Below are 23,074 nucleotides of genomic sequence, written 5' to 3' on the forward strand. Positions count from 1 at the left end.
ATAACCACTCGTTACAACCGAGGTATGCAGCAAAGCATTTGTGAAGCCACAACACGCACAACCTTGAGGCGGATGGGCTACAACAGCAGAAGACCCCACCGGGTACCACTCATCTCCACTACAAATAGGAAAAAGAGGCTACAATTTGCAAAAGCTCACCAAAATTGGACAGTTGAAGACTGGAAAAATGTTGCCTGGTCTGATGAGTCTCGATTTCTGTGGAGACATTCAGATGGTAGAGTCAGAATTTGGTGTAAACAGAATGAGAACATGGATCCATCATGCCTTGTTACCACTGTGCAGGCTGGTGGTGGTGGTGTAATGGTGTGGGGGATGTTTTCTTGGCACACTTTAGGCCCCTTAGTACCAATTGGGCATCGTTTAAATGCCACGGCCTACCTGAGCATTGTTTCTGACCAGGTCCATCCCTTTATGGCCACCATGTACCCATCCTCTGATGGCTACTTCCAGCAGGATAATGCACCATGTCACAAAGCTCCAATCATTTCAAATTGGTTTCTTGAACATGACAATGAGTTCACTGTACTAATGGCCCCCACAGTCACCAGATCTCAACCCAATAGAGCATCTTTGGGATGTGGTGGAACGGGAGCTTCGTGCCCTGGATGTGCATCCCACAAATCTCCATCAACTGCAAGATGCTATCCTATCAATATGGGCCAACATTTCTAAAGAATGCTTTCAGCACCTTGTTGAATCAATGCCACGTAGAATTAAGGCAGTTCTGAAGGCGAAAGGGGGTCAAACACAGTATTAGTATGGTGTTCCTGATAATCCTTTAGGTGAGTGTATAGAGGAACTACGATCCCAGTGTATACCCAAGGTGTTTGGTTTGCTGCTTACCTGTGCATTGCCATATGGCACCAGAGTGACAGTCATGATGTCATTCAGCAAGAGCCAGGTAGGGAAGAGCATGTTACTGAGAAACGCTCTGCAGCCAGGACAGAGACTCTCATAGTAAAGCCCCACCTCGACTGCATCTACAGTCTGGCGGGACCGCGTGAAGTTAGACTCAAGGCACTGCTTCAAAACCTGCACAAGGGGGCAAAAGTGTTGAGGTTAACTTTCACCTTATTGCTCTCCTCGTTTCCCTTTGAGTGTGTGCCAAAGCAAGGTCAGGCTATTTCCCATTTGGTGGCAATTTAAGTAGACTTCAGGGTCAGTGGTAAATTTCAAATTTCAATAGAGAGTTTGCAACTAAGCATGCCCCGTTCTTAAACAGGCAGAAAATATTTGCAGATGCAGCATGTTTCTTTGTGTCTCAAATACAAGAATTGACTTCTGATTAACCATGCATGATGTGTTCATCACACTGTATGTGTACTGACTCATCCTTAGTTTCAGATCGTCACCTTATTTGGGGTAGTAATATTTTTTAGGTAGTGATTTGTTTCTTAAAATGAATATGAATTTTCCTTGATGAAATGTTCTTATCAATGCCAAATTGTTAACTTTTAATGTATTTTTTGCGTCAAGACACCTGATGTCTCCTACAAAAGGACATATGATAAAACATTTTAAAAAATCTGTTTGACATGTTTCTCGCATCTCAATTACTGGAATTATGTAAAGGACATCAAAAGTTAAAAACGTTTTGTCTTCTAGGTCTCAGGAGGATATGGAGTCTCTGTTTTCTGGAGTGTGTCTGTGGGAGATGTTACTGAGATTTTATTTTATTTTATTTGATAGCCTTTACTGTCCCCGAGGGGCAATTTGGTTCGCAACAGTAGTCAATACACGTCATAAAACAAATAATAAATAGAAGACATATAACATGCAATAACCTGGCAAAGAAAGTAACTTTTTTGACCTTTTTACTTCCTCCTTCTCTAAATTGTTCCACAGCCGAGCGCGTTAGTCCCAGCTCTGTAAAATCCCCTAACTTCTTCCTCAATGAGTCCAGACTACAAAAGCATAACCTACCGCTGAAAATACAGTCTATGACATAAAACCGTTAAACTGTTGACCCGGAACTATAAGGTGTGATTGTCACAGACCCCAGCCATTCAGAAAGAGTGATAAAGACAATTTCCTGTGGTCATTAAATAAGATAAAGTCTAAAACGCTTCCCTGTTAGATCAATAATCTTACCCCGCACTGGATCGCTGAGTCCAGAGAGGAGCACCACTGTGACGGAGGATGGGAGCATGTAGAGAGAGCGCAGCAGCCGTACTGAGTGTTCAACCACACGGTCAGAATCAGCAGCAGGGGGACCTTCATCTTCAGTTGCAGTGCGGTTTTGTTTGACACTCGAAAACAAAGTTAGTGAGTAGCAGCAACAACAACACAACGCTGACCTACGGACGGTTGTCCACTGCAACTTTAAATACAGCACCCGACGCTTCCTCGTGGAGGCCACCGATTTTTTGATTGGATCTCGCTCACATGATCAAGACAGCGTCACTTGTAACTGGAAGACATCCCTGCAGAGACACACAGGGACTGCTGCTATTTTAGGGGAAACTGATTCTACAGAAATCTGTCAAAATGTCATGACTTTTGCGTGGTCGTAGATTTGCCTTCATGCAAATGTTCATTTAGTTGACAATGGTTTTGCTAGTTTTCCACCTGGGTATTTAAAGTTTTCTCAGAAGGAGACAATGTGGTATACTTAAAAAAAACACGTTGTTTCACATGTTGGGGTGGGCTGGAAATTTAAAGTTTTTGGAACTGGGTAAAAACTTTAAATATGAAACTTAATAATTTCACAACATGCATTGGTTTTAAGCTACTGTGCTATGAGTTATATTGCTTAAATACATTTAAAAAAACTCCAATACACTGTCTGTTCTGCAAATGCAGAAACCTTAACCTTGTCCTGTAGGCTACTGTATGTCAAGGGGTCCTTTCTAGGAACTGTTCCTGCAAGGATAAAGATAAATGAGGAAATTAATAATATTTCTAGTAGGAGTTGCAGTCTTGCGATCCGTTCACCTAGTTTGTTGTTTTTCTTGTTTTGTTGGATAGTCTTCTTGGCATGACTTGGGCACCTGGCTATTTATAAAGCAATGTCATATCACAGCTCAGTCCCGCAGTCCATAAGTCTTGCTCAAGAAGAGTCATAAGAAACACACACTGCAGCACAACATCACAAACCTTTGGACACTATTACAGGTTTCACCTGGTGACTCTCACATGGTCTTTAACAGATTTCATATAAAAACCAGGACAGAGACAGACACGGAAGCCTATTTGACTGCATGATTCACTGCTTCCTGTCTGCTTCTCTGCGTTTTGACTTGGAGTTTTACAGACAAAACGGTAATCTATCTATGCTACTTTAACATTTGTCTGCTTTTTCCATATTTACCTACAGTGTGCAGAAATGTGGGTTATACGGTCTTACAAACACATATTCTCTTTTCAAGTGATATCTAAATAGTTTTGAGATACCCTTATCATGTATATGTATCCATCCTACAATAATGGAAGTGAATGGTATTTAATTTGTGGTTGTTACAGCATTAAAGATTATATGTTCAAAAAGTCAACAGCCGTATCTTCCTAGATATACCAGAACATATGTCCTGGTTATTCTGGTTACACCACATTCTTCACTATAGACAGTTTTAATTAGAACTGCTTTTACCAAAGAAGTTCCTTTACAAACAGATAAAGGGAAGTTTGTGTTTGTGCAAAGCTATGGGTATTTGAAACTTGGGCACACGTTACAAACAAAATGGAGACCATACCCCTTAAAACTGAACAAGGGTGAAGGAAGGAATACCTGTGTTTATGTTTGTATCTCATGGTAAAACAAAAACTCATTTTGAGAACAGCACTGTAAATTACAGATTTGACATATTTGATACATTTTAAGTTTTGAACAGTTTTTCCCTCCCAATAAATAACTTTCAGTATGTGCTACAAATGAGGGATACCATCTTAAAAAGTCAGCCAGATATTAAAGTGTGATAAGGTGATGCTTTGCTTATCATTACAGCATGAAGCAAGAAGAGCGCATAAGACAAAACCAGACAGGCAGCAGACATCATTTCATATATCTTTTATTGTCTTTTAAAATCATTGCATCAGCCTAAAGAAAGAATCGTACAGATGAAAGAGTACCTGTCTGAGAACAAACACAACTCTGAAGCAAGCTGTACATGAGAGAGAAAGAAAGAAACGTCGCATCTGAATTAAGACAGACCAACGGAGGGAGGATTACACAAGAGAAGAGAAGAATAACCATCTTTTCGTGCATAGGGGTTGGGCACACCTCAACCAATATGCATCTACTGGCTGAAACAGTGCTCCCTCTGAGTTCAATTGCACTTTGGTGTAGAGTAGCTTTATCTGACTGCCCCATTCATTTCCATTCACCGTTTTTGAAAGAAAGAGACCACATCATTATTTACTATGTATTAAAAACCATGTATCTGTTGTTGTTGTTGCTGCTGCTGAGGCAGTGATACACTAGGCAACTTGTTGGGTAACATGGTAGGTCAAAGGGAAAGGGAGACGACACATTGACTTGTTATTAGTGTAACAATGTGGATGTGTGTTTTAAATCGTTGTTTCTCTGTATTGTTGCCCGTTGCCAAGTGGATCACTGACAATCTTTTCTCCAACGTGCAAAGTTGGGTCTTGAATGTAAACTACTGTACACCAGTGAAAACATTTCCATCAGAATAATCAAACCTTTCAGGTCCAAGTCCAGACCGAGAATTTGATACAGGCAAAAAAAAGGGGAAATGAAAGTGCAGTTAACGTCATCATCTTTTAAATGGAAATCACACACAAGCTGAGATTACATATAGTGGATACATTTTGGTCTTAAAAATTAGTTAACCAACCAATAGAGCAACTGATTCCACTTTTCATTTGAGCATCATCTGTGTAGTGCAAAATGAAGAATTGGATGCCTCTTGATACTTATACCTGAATTTCCAACTGTTTGTGTACTAAAATTGTACTCAAGCATGTTCACCCTGTGGTGTGTTTTTACTGTTATTCACAACATGTGGGAGTCACCCACTATAAATTCTATGAACAGAGTTCTTACCAGAAAAACACCTGGCAGAGTCACACTGAAATCTACCAAACTGTGTGTAATATAAACAGCAAAAGATGCGACAGCGTCTCAAGTTAGGATTCAGTTATGCATATACAAGGCTCAGTGTAAGGTGAAGTAGTCAGCAGGTAAAGAATGACAAAGACTGATGAATACCTATGTATTATGGAAAAATGTATCTTGTTGACCTATACTGTTAAGTTATTATTTTGAAATTGAGGGAGCACTGTTCTCATAGTGAAAAAAAGAGGAACAAACCGAAACAGAAAAAAAAAACAGAACAAGCAGTCATAACATTTTCAAGTTTAAAATGAAAGGAAATAATGAAATATAAATCAATCTATCACAGCCACTTTGAGGGACAGACAGATTGATTCTCAAACGCATATTTACTATTTGGTTAATTACATATTGTAAACATTTGTATTTCTTTTTTCTGTATGAAGGAAAAATTTCAAGCTAGCTTATTTTTTTCTTTATAGGCTCTGTAAGGTTGACATAAACAGATATAAACAAACAAACAAACAAACAAACAAAACATTTGGACAGACAAATCTATCAGCTTTTTTAAAAAGCCAAATAAAAAACGAATAATATACTCAGGCACCATAACAGAACACTTTGTAATGCCATCATTGTTCCTTGTACAAAGATCTGCGTAAAGGAGTGATCATGAACCGTTAAACGGTGTACCTTTTTTCATGTTATCAGGTATTATTTTTTCTTTTTTCCCCCACTCCTGCCTGCGTGTTTGAGTCCAGGACAAAAAAGAAAAAACAACTTTAGAGACCACAGAGATCTGCCAAAGGAAGATACAGTGGTAAGATGGTTCACTTTGTTACAGCATCAGTTTCCAATCTGTGGTGGATCTCTGTGGCAGCATCCTACATTAAGTGTATCTTTTGTGGTGCAACACTCTACTCACAATGAAACAGATTCTCACATTCAAGAAAAAACAAAACAAGAAACAACTCCTCTCTAATATTTAATAAATGCAAAGCAGCCAAGACTGCGTTTAACATATAGACTCAGCTCTGTAAATATTAACACATGTACAAAAGCTTGCTTCATCCTCTGAATGCACCTGATAATCATGCTTAATAGATTACATGTATGTCAATCAACTGTCGCCACAAAGTTTGTTGCTGATCATAATGAAGCTTACTGCAGCTGATTAGTAAAAACGCTTGCGTTTCAATAACTGCTCAAATACAAAGCAGCCGTGGAGCAAGTCTAAAGATCATGTTCACATCAAAGCCTCCTTCTGATCTGTTTCAAGCACAGTCCAAATCAGAATTACATCATCCAAAAATATAGATATCTAAGTATATATTTCAAAATATTTATTCTCTAGTATGTCTCTCATTCTTCAAACCTTAGACACCAAATATATGTCTTTCTTTGTAGTCAGTGAAAGATGTGCTTTGTGTGTGAGGCCATTTCAAGAAATATCATTTACAGTGTACCAAAGCTGATGAAAAAATATTTAATTGATCATTTGTCATATAGAAAATGTTTTTCAAGAAGCTCTGACACAAATGCATATCTAATAGATGAGCGGGATGAAAGCTTTGAGTCTTGAGTTACGTCTACCAAAGGTGGGATTAAACTCTCACCTCTAAGCTAGTCAAAGCGCAATAAAGTCTTCATCTTCTGCCCGTTTTATGCCTGTCTCACTGCCTGACCAGGTTTCACTGCTACTAAAGTTGCATTGCTTCTAGCTATTAAACATCTGTTATTAACATGGCGTATATGGCAGATGAAAGTGTTTACCTACACTGCAAAAATGTTCACCTTAACAAGCTTTTCAGTTCTACGTTTCTATTTTTCTTTAAGTAACTAAAAACTGGCATGATTTTCCCATACATGTTTTTGGCTTACCCAAATCCCCCTAAAACCCCCCAAAGTTTTCACTTTCCCCTAGCAGTATCTAGCCATGCATTTAGTTTCACTTTCATGTGTTGAGCCACACGAGTATAATGGGGGTGAACTGAATTTCATTTGTGCTCCTAAAAGCATTTAAAAACAGCAATATGTCTTTCCAGTTTTGGTTACTCCACTTTGAACAGTTTTCTAAAGGACTATTTCTTCAGTAGAAAGAATTCTGAAGACTGATATTTCTAAATTGCATGTTTACATACCGCAACAGAAAGTAAAATATAATATCTTTCTGCAATTTGGGTGAATGAATCTTTAGGAAAATGAATGTTATTCATCTTGTTAAGTTGGACAATTTTGCTGTGTGGGCACGAATTGCATAATGAGCCAGCAGCTCTCCTTAAAGTTGTTTTTTTATAAGTATTACAGAGTTTATACAGTCCATATAGTAAAACTAAACCTATAATGAAAACATTGCAATCAGTCAAAAGCATTAGAATTACATGACAATTGTTGTCCGCAAAAACAACAAAAACATATACTGTACACTGTATACTCCGATATCAAAAAGAAAAATGCCAATCACTCCCGCTAACCTGTATGGAAAGAGCTTAAACGCCATTGACAACTAAGCTTCACCATTGTCTGCGAATTTATGGTTGTTGGGTGTTAAACACACTAGTTTGAGTGTGTGGAACAGAAAAAAAGTGCAGTCACAAAAGTGTTGGTCCAACAAACTGGATAATGGATGTGTCAGCAGTGGCGGATGACTCAACCAGATCGCCTGTTCACAAAGTAAATGACCCTTAATATAAAACACTGAAAAATGCTGCATGCATCAACTTGAGAGCTTATCAAATGAGCTTTAAACAACTGGGCTGGGCCACGGATGTGTATGGTTCACATTTCTGTCTTATCTGAGTTTTATCCAAAAATATACCACACACATAATTAAAAAAAAAAAAACACACCAAAGAAATCTAGCTTTGGTGCACAGTGAGATAGAGCACCAAGCTACTGTACAGCCCCCATCATAGAAAGAAGGAATATTTAACAACTATAGATGTAACAACGAAGAGGCACAACTAAAATCTGTCACTCTCTTATTTATAACATGCTCAGATTTGCTCTAACATACACAACACAGACACAGACACAGACACAACACAGACACAGACACAACACACACACACACACACACACACAACTATCCTAATTTGCCAGATATCCTTTAGTCTTTGATAAATGGCAAATTTGTGAACCATGGGGCACAGCATATGGTGGTGGTGGCACCATCTTGTAGAGCAATGCTCCAGTGACAATGAGGAGAAGACGAGCTCATCACAATGACTAAAGGCACTTCTAATCTTTCTCGCTCACATGTTTTTAAAGCCCTCTAATCAGAAGCACCGCCGTCACCTCTAGTTTAATTCTTGGGATTTTCTATTTGCCAAGAACTGTGCAAAGTACAGTACAATTGATTCGTCCTGACTGAACTCAAACTGATGTCTTGATTTAAACTTTTCAGGTAGAGTTAGGTTTCATTTAAAAATGGGATTGGTCTGTTTGAAAAAAAACGTTGAAACCTGAAATTTCTTTGTGAAACATGTCAAAAACAGAAATATCAATACAATGCTGAAAAAACATTGTATTTGTTGAAAACTTACAGGAGGTCTTTAGATGAAACGTAGGTTTGATATTAACTAATAACTGACTTTCATGACCACAAGAGAAGGTGAACATCTCATTTTGGAGCAAAACTTCTTCCAAATTTCTATCCCTCTTCAACCAAAATAAGACAAAATTCAACAAGCCAAATGTGCAACCTTTAAAAACAGTGCACTTTTTTCTAAAACATTGTATTGCCAATTACTTTTGACTCTTCTATACCTTTCTACAAAAATACTCTTTTTTTAACCTTTTTGGCAATCTGAGTCTATATGTAAGACATTTGAGAGATTATTTATATGCATTCATTCTCAAGAAATCAACTATGTAAATCAACTTTAATTTTCATCGGCCACACTAGAATAACTGAATGACCATGCCTCTACACAACTGTGCTTTGAAAGTGGCACAGAACAGAGATGGTACAATCTTTACCTCAAGCCAAATGAACATGAGGGAGACGGGGAGAAATTCCCTGCCACAGCACATAACTGAGGGAGGGGATTGATCAGAGAACTACTGTAAATCTAAGAATGTGTTGTGCATAGTACTACCACACATCATACTGTATATGCACTACAGAAAAACAACAACGCAAATGAAGGACTCCACGCATACTGTACTAGATAATCTCTCAGACCACAGAGGCCATGCTAAATGGCAAAAGGATCGTTTCTTTTTTCTCTTTTCTTTCTTGCTACATGAAAAGACATCCTTCATTTGGCTCACATTAGCTGGATACTGTGTATCCTTAAACAGAAATCTAAGAGCATAGCAAATATTCTGAAAACATTAAGAAACATGGCATTTAAACTGTATAAAGTCACATACACTGACAGCATGTGTGTCTGAAATATACTGTACATGAGTTATATTACTGCTTTCTTTTTTTTGTACATAAATGTTCTACAGCTCTGAGTCAAGCTTGTGATGAAATGAACAGTCAAGCGCAAGGGGGGCAGGAAGTACCGTCAGTTAATCTACATCAAAACAAAACGACAACGCACAACTGCAAGGACATCGTACCACTAAAACAGTCTAATCTAACTAGAGACGAGGTAAATACAGTACCGAAGATACAAGAATCACATAGATTGATGTTCTGCAAGTGTCTTTAGTATATAGAAATAAGACAAAAAAAGGAGCACTAACAGTTATGCCTTAAGTCGATGGCTACAGGTGCTACAGTATTAAAGAGGATGAAAAAAGAAGGAAGAAGTCTTAAACAAAGAGACGTTCATTGCAGGAGTCTTTCCACAAATTCCATTTAGAAGGAAACCTGAATCATGTGGAACTGCATTTATCAATGTACCTTTCCATCTAGTGTATTGTGATTAAAAAGTAATTATATACCAAATACGTACAATGCATTTCTATCCTGTAATACAGTATGTACTGTATGTTGTACCTCGTCAGTTCAAAAGGAGGCCCACTGAGAGCCAAAGCAGTTGGAAATTAAGATAATTTCTTAAAAAATATACTTATGTGTTGTGTATCTTTTAAAGCTGTAGCTTTGTCTATGTCAACATTCCCTCCTTCCTTCTTTCAACCTTGACGTGCCCCCTTGTTCTCGTGACACAGGCTTGTGGTCATTCAAAGCTATTACTATGGCACTTAAGCAAGCTTTAAATTCAATCAATGTTTTAAAAAACCCTAAAAACATCAACCCCCACTTTCTGGCTCCAGTGACCTGGTCCACGGTTTCTCAGCCGCCTTTAGGTGCGAAGAGAGCAGCCTGGTTTAGCCAAGCCAGTCCTTTCAGTGGATGACAGCTGAGGCTTTTGTCGATGGAGAGTTTGCAGGCAGTCTGGGGATGACAGATTGGGCCTTTGTCTATGGACTGTTATTACGTGTTCAAGGCAAAAAACAAAAGAAAAATGAAAGTGTCTCCTGTAAATTCATTCCACCATGTGGTTTCTCTCGTTTTCTCCACAATCTTGAAAACAACATTGTTGTGTGCTTATTTTGTCATCTTTTAACACATTTAGTCATATATTTCTCATTATCAAAGTTATTTTCTTTGTGAATTTCTCACGCTTCTTTTCTCATAACTGACACTGTAGAGTCATGGCTGTCTAATGCGACACTCAAGTGAAAACTCACTGCGTCAGCCAGGCTAACTATACAGTGCTTCGTTACTGGTAGTAGTGTGCTTATTTTGAAGCCATGCTGTTAGCAAGGAGTGCTATTTGCTGATTTGGGTCAGCGTGGGAAATTAGCACCAGCCTCCAGTAAAAAACTTACGAATTTTAAATCATGGCTGTTGAGTCTATTTATCGCCACTTAAACAAGAACAAGGATTGTTCAGAGGTTTATTCTTTCCCAATGCATATGAGTGAAAATGTCCCCACCCTGGTTGGCGTCCTACACTGCTGGTGGAGGATTCATCTGGGGTGCTGGTTCTGGTTCTGAGAGCGGGCCAGGACAGGATAGGCTAGATTTACATTCAGCTGGTCATTGTGTTGGACCAAGGAGACGTTTTTGTAGTGGAGCACCAGGTCTTTGAGGGACGAGTACAGATTGTAGGGCTCAGCAAATCCATAACCTGTGACCGTCTTGTATATGACGCAGTGCTTCGTGTCACCCTCCACACTGGAAAGAAGGACAGATATCATTTTTACAGATGCTTTACATTGTCCCTAGAGTAAAATCCTGTTGACATATACATGACTTATTGTACTGACAGTTTAGCATGTAATAGCACAAAAAAAGCACAGGTGTAAGTCATAACATTGAAAATGACTGTGTTCCATTTAGGTGAGCTAGTTCAGGGGTCCTGGTATTGTGCATGATGGCTCACTGACATGGCTTACTGGGACACTTGATGGGACTGAGCCACTGTTAACTAAATATGTCTCATGACTCTAAAAAAAAGGGACTAGTAATGTAATGTAGTAATGTGTGAGAATTATAGTGAGAACTTTTGCAATCATGTAAGTTTGAGTCATGTCCTGCTTGTGTCTTGGGGTCCTTTGTATTTTGGTGAACAGGGACTTCCCAGTGTGTGACTGCTAATTGTCAGTAAAAATATAAATCTAGATAAAAAATGCTTGCTCTGCAAACCTGCAATAACAGATTTTTTTGGCCAATTAGGGACGGTAGAAACAAGAAGTAAATGCAACATTGACATATCAGCTTTTCAGTTCATATGGCAAACTTAGAAAAAGGTTGCTCATTTACACAACCAGCAGTTACGAGCAGCATTATCATTCATTTGGAGTCATCTTTCTGTCCATTATTCTCTGCCCTTTAACTCTTTTTTTGGTCTCTACCAACTCTCAAAAGAAGTATCTAGCTCTTTAGCTGCTAACTGCTCCACTATGTTCACCAGTTAGTCGTTAACTGTGTCTGTCTGCTGTTTGGTGCTGAGCAGGTAGTGTACAGTGGGTTTTTTAAGTTTTTACACTAAAAACAGTTGCTGCTCCTGCCATAAACAATGTTATGAGAGCAGTCAGAGTGGACCAAACAGTACCCAATAAGCTGAAAGTCACTATCTGTAAATCTGAGGGGAGTTGCAGATTCGGGTCATAATTCTCTATAGATTCATCACTACGAGCGACACCTTTTACATTGTCACATTGTTTTCACAGTGTCATTTCATCTATTGTTACAATATAGATGACAGCCACTTTAAGAACTGACAAAAACCTGATGTTAAGTGTAAATGTATTGGATCAGTGGTTCCCAACGTACCCCCACAGATATATTAGATGGGCTCAAGAACCCCTTTATAATACAGTTTCGATTGTTGTGGTTTCATGTTGTATTTCACCATAAAGAAAATGCAGGTGTTGTGATATTTACTTTGTTAGACATAGTGATCATGGAATCTTTTTTTCCAGTCCCACTCTTTTACAACAGTTCATGGTAACGTTTTACCCCTGCCTCATGGTGGCACAGTGGGTCTATCATAGCTTAAAGATCACTGTTACAGTTAATATTATATATGACAGTGTTTATATCATATTAAAATATCCTGCTATCAAACTTACATTGCCTACACAGTTATTGAAGTGGAAATACATCATCGCACTAAAAAATAGAAAATAATAATTCTTTAACAGCTGAAAAGATGTTTTGTACAGACTTTTCCCGAACAAGCACAAACAAAACTTACACTACAGAACAGGCGTAGGAGCCCTTCTGTGATTGGCTCTCACGGATGAGGAAGGTTCCGTCACATTTGCCTCTCAGCATTTCCTCAGCCTGGGTGCGTTTGATGTCACCCACATACCAGGTACACTCATCATGGTGAGGTGAGCCCTCATCCTCCTCCAGTGAGTAGGAGCTGGAAACACAAAAATAAAGCAGCAGACACTTGATCACATGTCATATCATGAGAGCCAACCACTCCCTAAATTATAGGTGGAGATATTGCAGCACCCAGTCGTCACAGCACGAAGTTGCTGAGCCATTACTTCATCTCAAACACTTACTCATCAGCATCGTTCTTAATGCCCAGCCATTCATTGATCTTCTTCTGCCTTGTCCCCTTCTGGGTTAGCCATCTGCAAAGCCAGAAAACCACAGATTTAATGCTGACAATTTACCATTATACTGTATATTCTGTTATATTCTTGAATAGGAATGAAATCTAAACGTAAAGTAAATCTTTAATTGACAATCCTTACATTAAGTACTGGTCTCTGATTTTGCGGAGCTGCATGAGATCCGGTTTGAGGCTGTTCATCTTCTTGTCGATCTCTCTGTTATCACAGACCTGCTGCCTCAGGTCCTGCTCCAGCTTCCGCTTGCTGTCGTGGATCTCCTTCACACGAGACTTCAAACGCTCTGAGTTGCTCTGGATCCTGATTTGAGAGCATGACAAAATCCTTATGGCTACGTGTTCTTCAAACGCTAAATAAAAAATGTGACGAAATGCTATTCCAATGTAGCAGCTCAGTTCAGTTTTGTAAGTCAGGAAAACAAATTGCATTCATCCATTGCATCTGCCTGCTTTGCATTCATACCGTCTTGATTTAGCAGATGAATTAAACCAGGTTTATTAAAGACCCCATGCATACAAACATAAACTTACTTTTGAATCTCTTTCTCATTGCCCTCACGTTGGAATCGCTCCAAAGATTCTCTGCTGTAGCGTTCCTGAGTCTCACACTGCTCCTCAAAGATCTTAATGGTCTCATTGAAGGCTTCAATGGCTGTGCGTTTCATCTGCAGCTCCTGCGGAAAAGACAGACAGACTGTGACTGTCCATTTGATGTTTTACTGTATTTCATTTAGTCCTAAGCTGCGGACATACATGCACACTTATCCGGTCTACCTGCTGATGTTAAAACTCCGGTTCAGACACTCAACTACTGTTGTGTAATGTAAAAAGTAACAGAGAAGGGGATGCATGCTGAATATATGCATATATTTGCTTTAAGTTCACAACTTTAATCTTCAAATTTTCATATTAATGTAGGGTAATACTGTATTCTACAGATATATCAATATTCCTTTACTTTTCTACTAACTTAATACTTGTGTTTTTTATATTGTACATGCTTTTACAGTGATTTTATCTTTGTCTTTGTCTACTGGTGTTCTGCACACTTTTCCTTATTATATATTAATGTAATGTTTAGAATATTTTACTAAAAACAGTTACATATGCATGCATAATGTTTGTGCCTTATATGAAGAATACAAACAGGAAACAAAGTATGATTTATTATACTGTGTAACACCCCTCCCAATTTGAGTGAGAGAGACTGTGTATGCGTGTGTTGAATACCTGTGAGGTGCGTGTGTAATCCTCGTACAGGGAGTCGTACTCGCGGCTCTTCTCTTGGTACTGCTCGTGATAGACCTTCAGCTGCTCTCCCACCTCCTCTATACTGTTCTCCTTCACCAACTGAGCCGTGCAAAAATGCAGATGAGCGCAAAATCACCACTTTGATGAATGAAACAATGAAACACAACTCAAGCACACCATGCTTATTTAATGATAAAAAATAATGAGATCAACTTTGCAAAGTATTTTTAAATCATAGGAAGCATGCAGTGGGATTTTGCTTATGAATTTGATGATTCAAAGTTAATGAAGTAAATTTGAAGACTCTTACTTCCATCAACAATCGAACAAACTGTTAAATAATCTGCAGCTTTACCGACCTGTTGATATTTGGAGACAGGGTACAGAAGCTTGGTGTCCAGCTTGGCATTGTATTGGGCCAGGGACTCATGGCGGTAGTGATTGATGAGCTCCACTACAGTCAGGAAGGTAAGAGGCTCTGAGAAGCCGTACCTCCCGTCTCGGTGGTAAATCTTTATAAGCTTGTTGTTCCCCCCTTTCCTGCAGGTGGAGACAGGAGCCAAAAGAGGAAAGATAGAATATAAGTGGAGGTATGGCTGTACATGTTGATTGTCTGTTAACTTTTAGCAAAAACCTTTGTTTCCACTGTATGTCACAATTTTTATTTCTATAGTAACTATTCAAGTCAATACTGCAGATGTTCAACAAAAAAACCTAAACCAGAAGTGTTCCTTTACCTGAGGGTGAGAGTGTATTCGCCTTCCAGTTTACTGGAGGCATCTCGGACCAGAAAAGTACCATCTGGAGTGTCTCGCAGCTTCTCATTCACCTCCTCTCTGCAAATACATGACATGCAGTATTTACTTCATGAACATTAAACGTGTTTAGCTGCAATTTAACAGCAAAATAGAAAAAAGAAACTGGCTTTCTGGAAGCTGTTTCATGTATAGTGGACTAGTATTGCACACAATAATCCTAATTTGCTGGTATCTACTGCAAACAGCAAGTATTTCATTGAACGAACTTAGGAGCTAAAGGCTATCACACATGGTAACTGGTCATTGTAAGGCAGCACTTCTGTCAAATTACATTTTTTATCCAATACTTTAAATAAATGACAACTTAATATTAACTCTGACCAAATTCAACAGTAACAATCAATTTTCATAATTTACCTGGAGATTTCTCCCCAGTACCACTCGGCATCGGTCAGCAGGCTGCTTGTGTCCGTCATGGCCGACGGTGCCATTTTTGACTTGACTGGCTTTGCTGGAAGAACTGGAAACAGGCACACACACACCAGATGAACATAAACACAGAAACACCACCATTAAAAGCATTTTATAAATTGACAAACTGGATCCAAACAGTCACTTAACACATTAACTCCCGGGAAACTGCTTAAAAGTACCTTCACGTACAAACCTTTTGGTCTGACAGAAATAGCTTGTAGCGTATTAAAGCTAACATTATCAACATTTACTGGATACACTTAATAATGTCTTTGTGCTGTACTATAACATGAACATATTCTACGCAGCCTTACTAAAAATAACATACCCGGAGGAGTGAGGTCTTGCTCCGTAGTTCTCTCTATCAGCAGCCTTTCCACCACAAGGGCAGGCAACTCCTCATCCAAAGACACCCTGCAAATCAATCAGTCAATGGACAGTTTAACGATATACAGTTGAGACTCCAGATTTGATAAATAAAACACTAGATGTGCTTATTTAGTTCCATAGCCTAATGCTTCACCGACCTGACATATCCGAGATGAACAATTCTTTAACTTGACACACTCTACAGTAGGGTTGACCCCGAATAGTCGAAGATTCGATGCTTCGATGGGCGGAGCCTGATTCGACTGTCAATCTCACAGTCGAAGCATCTCAGTGAAACAAGGATCATGCCATTTTGGAGATATGGAGGTGCTCAACGTCTGATTTTACATAGAACTACCAGTTTTCTCCCAATAAGTTAATATACAGCCAATAAACATTTCAACGTTTAATGCTGTAACTAAATATGTAAAAAGAATAAAACTTTCAATAAATGTTTTTTAAGTGCGTGAATAAATCCAAAATTGTAACCCTAACCCTGGGTCGTCAGTGCGCATGTGTAAGCGTAGCGTGTATGTGTGCAATGGCAGTGGAGGAACGCTTGCTGAAGAGACCGAGCCCCAGCTTCACGGTGTTGTGCCGAATTTCGGATAATTTATCACCATTGATGAACCACATAAAGAATATTTTATTGCTTTTAAATAGCAGGTTACTTGAAATAGACCCGCGGGGACGTGCATACAATTGTCGGCAGCAGTAATGCACGTAAAAGTCTGCCCAAGACTGTTGAATGACTGGCGAGAGAGAAGGAGAGAGAAAAGGGTCATCAAAAAGCCTCAGTTTAGCTGGAAATTTACAGTGTAAGTTGAATGAAAAGAGACTGCAGCTCTGCAGCTTCTCAAGATTATAGCGGAGCTACCGTGTGTAGTACCCCCCGCTCGCAATCGCCACGCACAAAAACACACACATGATTCGACTATCAGTCAGGCAGGACTTGACGATTCTGATTCGACTATGTAAATCCTTAGTCGGGGACAGCCCTACTCTACAGCATCTGTTTCTGTACAAAATCCCAAGCAACCAAAGCTTACCAAGGGGTAGAGGGGCCTGTCCGTATCAGCAGCGGTCCGAAGATCATTCCCAGCGTGTGTGTGTCCAGGCCATTGCTAGCCTGTGCCTGTGTGACCTTGGTCAGGTGTGTGAGGAGGTACTGCAGGGTGAGGCGGTGATGGAGAGGGACTGTGGCGGAGCTCTCAAGGACCAGGCTTACATCTCTGTCCAAGGTTCCAGCGACTGCACCATCTGGAACAACCGTAAGGAGGATATATACATAAAACTACTGTAACAATTTTTACAGGTTTTACCGCATGAGGAGAATCTGAGGAGAGTCAAGACATTAAAATTAGAAAATTATGCTAATTTAGATGTTTGTGCAAACTGTTTAGCCTGACACATTTTGACTCCTACTTTTATCTACATCAAGTCCATGTCATCAGGGTCAATGAATGTTTATGAAATAGGTCTAGTATATATCTGAAATTAAATCATGGTGTCCTTTGTGTAGAGGAGAATCAGCTGAAGCATTTGTAGCATGCCTTAGTCAGCTCATCCTCTCGACTCTATTCTCAACGCTGACATGCAACTGACTTTGATCCGCTGCATATAAGGCTCAGTTTAGGCTTTGTGCAATTCTTTTCCTCAAATTGCATTTATTCAAACAATAAAAGGTGCCATTCTATCCACTGAAACAACATCAGCAGCACACACCTACCTCATTTCGGCTAGTGCTACACAGCACACAATCCTTTTTGCATACCATGCATTAAATCCCCAACATAACAACAAATCTTTTATTATTTACTATTTACTATTGAGTCAAAAAATATTTTCTTACTTAACTCAAGAATTTTTGGAGTTATGGTTATTTTCTTAATACTAGATCTGGAACAGCGAGGAACCCATCGAGATTTAGAACAATAAAAACTTGAGGTGGCTTTGCATGTTTAAGCCCATTAACTGCTAATTGTAGGTGCTTTGAATTACTGTAGAGCATTTTCCAAAGCATACCATGGATTTTTAGATAAAAATAGATATAGACAAAATAGATCCTCATGCCGGCACCTGAATGCACCAGAGGGGATGTTTTCAAAAAAAGCTCCAACTCTCAACCGCAATACCTTGTGACAAAATGTAATATTAACAATTCATCAAGCAACAAAAAAGGAAGGAAAAATGTTCTCTCTCATGAACTGCCTATTTCAAGCAAGTTTCTCTGTTTCCTCTGAAGTTGTTTTTCACACTGTCCCGGCATAAACTGAAATCCCATTGGAAGTTAATGTACAAAATTAATGGTGTGCTTTGGATATGGTCTGCAGTACATATGTACATCTGTCATTTGTATCACCTAAAACCTCTGCTTATGGTCTACTGGAACCCTTTCCTAATTAAAGAAATTGGTTATTTAGTCAATATAAATGTCATGAGATGAGACTTACCTGCTGACTGCTGTAGGACCTGCTGCTGCAGTGTGACAGCAGTTTGAAGGTGAGGGTAGATACAGGCAGGGATGACTGGTGACGGGAGGTCTCTCAGGTAGCGCAGGACACACCCAGACAGGTGACCCACATCTTTCTGACCCATGTCACCCTCTGGAGCCCAAAGACATATACAAAGACATTTAGTGACAACTTAAGGCAAGAAAAAAATTCCACCAAACTCAATCAACCAACCACAACACAATGCGAGCCTGAACACTCGATTGGGTTGACTGTTGAAGGTTGAATTCTTGTCTACTTTATATGAGCCAGGTGATATGTACTGTTTATGCTGTTGTGAGAGGACTGCTTTCAGTGATGTAAAATATACATTGTAACCTCATGAAATGTGGAGCACTGCTGAAAAACAGCGTGCTCAGAAAACATCCCGTATACTTTATATCCGTGGCACGTTCTATAATTCACTTCAGTACGCAATGTATACTGTAGCTCGACTGATACTGGATTTGTGAGGCCGATGCTGAAATCAATATTATACACAATATTACTTTAAATAAGCACATAACATAAAGAATACATTTCAATATGGATCCCTTAACATTTTTTTTGACCAAGAAACATACAGTTGAAAAATGAACTCTGATCTCTGGAGGTCAAACTATGAAACGGTGATACTATTTTTAAATGAACTCAAACCTACTTTGGCATTTCCGTACTGCAATTTTAGACGTATACAATAATACAATATATCTGCAATAAACCAATTAGTCTAGCTCTTGATATGGATGATATGCTTATCTCTCGATTCGATATTTGAGCAGATTCAATATTGTAAATTGTATTTCTTATTCCACAAGTATGGTGATTCAATATTACGATTATTGCAATTTTAGGTTTTAACACTAGATCATATGAAAAAGTTGAATCAACCACTACTGATGCCACTACTTAGATGTTTCTGCTCATAGTATGCAACCACCTAGTGGTAGCTGTATTTTTTTTTAAACCAATGGGAATTTTTGTTGCTGTAGCTGTTTAGTGTGGAGGGTTTAAGCTGCATAGTAGCAGACTGAGTTAGCAATATGAAATCAGCAGCTATTAGTTTGTTTCCACAGAGCATTGGAAATATATCCCTGTAGGTATGAGCACACATGTCATTTTATATTAAGCATGTTAAGTAAAATGGTCTGTTCGATATTATCGCAATGCTAATTTCCGTTAGCAGGTTAATGGTTATTCCCATAATGTGCTAGCATTGACTAGCTGGAGGGAGAGCGAGAGAGAGAGAGAGAGAGATAGAGAGAGAGACGTATGTATGTATCTTAATATGGCATTGATTAAAAGTTAAAAATAGATGTCAAAATCGTTTGAAAAAAAATCACAATAATTAAGTGAATAGATCCCCCCCCCCCACCCCTACTCTATCTGTAATGCCATGTGAACACAAATACACTTTGCAAAAAACAACAAAAAGAAGACTGAAAGTATTTTTCTTTGGCTCAGAGTAACTCACCGGAGCTCAGGCTGTACACTGGGCTATCTGAACCTGAGGAACCAGTTGTCCTGTACAATGTCTTGCAGTCCAGACCTGAGAAAGACAAAAAGAGCAGTTGAGTAAAGGTTCACACAACTGAGCTGACAAAAAACAGAAACAGTTGAGTAGAGCAAAGTAGAAAAAATAAGGAGAAGTTCAATCAGCGATAGTATGTTCTGCCAATGGACAACAAATATTCATAAAATGAAATTCACACGTGAGCCCTTCTCTTCTCACTAGCAGCTCACTCTAATGATGACTCTATGGCTGCCTAATTAGATAATAAAATGCAATGTAAAAGACATGGAAGACATGGACACTCAATACAAATCACAGACATTTTATTACCGACTGGACAATGTCAATTTGTAAGCAGCAACTTGTACGTGACAAAGGACATGGCCAGATAACTTCTTTGGAAATACTGGAATAAATTGCTGATATTAAATTTCAGCTATGTTGTTTTCATTACTGTCTGGCACCCAACAACAGAGAGAAGGTGATCAATCAATTGGAGGAGAGTTGTTTCTTCAACTGTTTTTGTACAAGTAATATTTACAAGAGCAGAGCCAACACATGTTCCCCTGTGTTAAGTGTTTCATTTTTGTTTGTTCTTTTCTCAGTGGAAAATGTGTGATTCATTTAGTGACTCTGAACACCAGACACAGCACAGACAATTTTAACTCTAAACTGAAACCCTGGATGATGAAATTCTTTTAAGCAGATAGTTCAGACAGTGTATGAAAACTGTCCTGACAATTTAATGATAAGGGAAACTCAAGGGTGAAAAAAATCCATGGTTTAGAGTGTTTTATATTGTGGTCAAGAAGAGATATTTCAGCATAACTTACATAACAGTTTAAACCCTGTTAGAAAGACTGTTCCATGAGAAATAGATTTTACACATCCTGTGAAAATATCCCTGAAGAAAACATTTTAACTCTGAATGATTACATTTCTCTTTTGAGTCTCAGGCTTAAAAAAACAAAACATTGAGGACCACTGGGTCTAGACAGCTTGCAACTAGGAGGCAATTCCTTGAGACTAGCCAGTCTCTCAGGTAGTTGTGAAAACCACACCATGCAGTCAGAGTGTGTTTGCATCCAACACTGAGAAGTAATTCACGATTACTGCAACATTATATTATTTACATACAGAGACAGATCTTCGGTCGCCCTTCTAGTAGATGTTAACATCTTTCCCAATGCCTAACATGAGAAAAATGTCTCTAAGGTGGAAAGCCAGTAGATTCACATCTAAAATGTTTCAAGTCTACTCTCTATAATATTTCTACTTCTTTGACTAGATTGCAACACAGATTATATTAGGGACATCATTAAGGTATACTGGCTTTTACCTGGATTCACTTTATTACTGCACTTCATGAAAATACCTAAAGCTGTGTCCCAGTTCCATACAATCTCATTGTGATCAGGTTGAGTATGTAGTGAGTTCACACTGGAAAAGTGACAAATAAAGTATCCTTGAAAAAGTCAGTATGCAAACGAAGAGCACTTGTTTTTTTTAGTATGCTGTTGACGCACACTATTGTCCCACAATGTAATGCACAGGATTTGGAGAAGCTACACACAAAATAAATAAATAAATAGCAAATCATGGTGAGACAGCTACAAAAATCAATAAAAAACATTTTGCTTTCTCTTTGTGAAGTTCAATCAGACGTGTCATTCTAAAGTCAGCACATCCATCTCATTATTTTCTGTATAAAATTGTATGTTGATTTCTTATAATAATTTCATTCATTTTTCAAGCAAAAATGCCAAAAGTTCACTAGTTTCACTGTGATGCTTTGCTGCTTTTCTCTGTTTTACATCATTTTAAACTGAATATCTGTGGGTTTTACACACTTGGTTGGATTAAACAAGCAAATTTGAATGATTAATCGAGAATATTATCTGCAGATTAATCTATGAGGAAAATATGTGTGTGTGCGCGTGAGCGAGAGAGAGAGAGAGAGAGAGAGAGAGAGAGAGAGAGAGAGAGAGAGAGAGAGAGAGAGAGAGAGAGAGAGAGAGAGAGAGAGAGAGAGAGAAAGAGAGGGAAAATAAAAAAGGGACAGAAAAAAAAGGCAGAGTTGTGAATGGAGTCCCATTCAGCGCTATTTGTTAATACCTTAGTGTGAATCTAATCCACTATGCAGGACTCCAACGAGGCCAATGAGAAGTGTTCTGACTTTAACCATGTTAAACTTCAATGTAGAAAATCTATATAGAGTAAATAACTGAGGAGGTACTGGCAGTGTGCATGAACGTGCAAGTGCACTTCTACATCTGTGTGACTGCCTGACTGGATCCATATGTCTATATCTCTACACTTGTGCAAATGCTGGCATGAGGGCAAGAGGCAGATGGCAGAAGGAGACAGTCGCACATAGACACAAAGATGGGGAGGCGAGAGACTAATATGTTGGACAGTTGACATGGATATACCTCTCTTCTCTATGGCTTGGATCAGGCTGACGAGGGCTGGGGGAGCCGTCTCTGGCGGTGTGAACTGCTCGCTCAGGTCCGGCACAGAAACAGCTGAAACAACAACACAAATCACTGTTACACTCCTGGCACAAAGCCTCTGAAAGGCCACATGGGTGCTGCAACACAGACAAGGGCAGTTAACTAGGAGCAGTTGGAGATATAGAGCGTGTATAATGTTGTGAGCATATATAAAATCTGTGAGGAACACAATATAATATGATAAAGGTGGATTTTAGTATCGGTTTTGCAAGAGGCACAGCTATTTTGCAAAATACACAGCAGCAGCTAATCTTCTGTGTTGCATATGTTTGGAAAGTGTTTTCATAAAAAAAAAAACTCCTAATAGTAATTAAAACACAGAGAAAACTTGAATTTTGTGGTGCATGTTCTATGGTAGTTTGTAGTCTGGAGGTCTAGCTGCTGAGATACATGATAATAAAACCAGAACAATTTAGTAGACGTACAAAAGAACAAAAGGAGGCTTTATTCAGAGGAGTGAAAATAAAAAGGCCCCCCCTCCCAAAAAAAGTGTGCTGATGGCGAGCAAAAACTTTATCTACTTTACAACTCCCCATAGACTAAATCAAACATCTTTTCACTCCGAGAGAAAGAGAAAAGGAGAAAGCAAGAGAGAAATCCCCCCCCCCCCCCCCCC

General features: G+C 38.9%; 2 protein-coding genes across 3 annotated transcripts in view; both read right to left on the reverse strand.

Moving 5' to 3' along the window:
- The window catches only part of ifi30 (IFI30 lysosomal thiol reductase), a 5,633-nt gene extending 3,289 nt beyond the window's left edge, over positions 1-2,344 (reverse strand). The window contains exons 1-2 of the mRNA XM_046051470.1: positions 2,113-2,344; positions 865-1,053 (exon numbers count right to left, since the gene is read on the reverse strand). Coding sequence (XP_045907426.1) covers positions 865-1,053; positions 2,113-2,241 — 318 coding nt within the window. The 5' untranslated portion in view covers positions 2,242-2,344. The remainder of the gene's footprint in view (positions 1-864; positions 1,054-2,112) is intronic.
- Positions 2,345-4,012: 1,668 nt separating this feature from the next.
- pik3r2 (phosphoinositide-3-kinase, regulatory subunit 2 (beta)) overlaps positions 4,013-23,074 on the reverse strand; it is a 31,872-nt gene continuing 12,810 nt past the window's right edge. The window contains exons 2-16 of one of the 2 annotated variants that reach the window (XM_046051103.1): positions 22,378-22,470; positions 19,907-19,981; positions 18,394-18,546; positions 16,990-17,200; positions 15,900-15,985; positions 15,515-15,617; positions 15,077-15,175; positions 14,699-14,879; positions 14,319-14,438; positions 13,620-13,762; positions 13,213-13,389; positions 13,018-13,089; positions 12,699-12,869; positions 10,933-11,173; positions 4,013-10,388 (exon numbers count right to left, since the gene is read on the reverse strand). In XM_046051103.1, coding sequence (XP_045907059.1) covers positions 10,966-11,173; positions 12,699-12,869; positions 13,018-13,089; positions 13,213-13,389; positions 13,620-13,762; positions 14,319-14,438; positions 14,699-14,879; positions 15,077-15,175; positions 15,515-15,617; positions 15,900-15,985; positions 16,990-17,200; positions 18,394-18,546; positions 19,907-19,981; positions 22,378-22,470 — 1,892 coding nt within the window. In that variant the 3' untranslated portion in view covers positions 4,013-10,388; positions 10,933-10,965. Of the gene's footprint in view, positions 11,174-12,698; positions 12,870-13,017; positions 13,090-13,212; positions 13,390-13,619; positions 13,763-14,318; positions 14,439-14,698; positions 14,880-15,076; positions 15,176-15,514; positions 15,618-15,899; positions 15,986-16,989; positions 17,201-18,393; positions 18,547-19,906; positions 19,982-22,377; positions 22,471-23,074 lie in introns of both variants that reach the window. The other variant, XM_046051102.1, reaches the window with a different exon arrangement.

Source organism: Micropterus dolomieu, linkage group LG06 (assembly GCF_021292245.1).
Source record: "Micropterus dolomieu isolate WLL.071019.BEF.003 ecotype Adirondacks linkage group LG06, ASM2129224v1, whole genome shotgun sequence".
In the NCBI taxonomy this organism is placed as follows: domain Eukaryota; kingdom Metazoa; phylum Chordata; class Actinopteri; order Centrarchiformes; family Centrarchidae; genus Micropterus; species Micropterus dolomieu.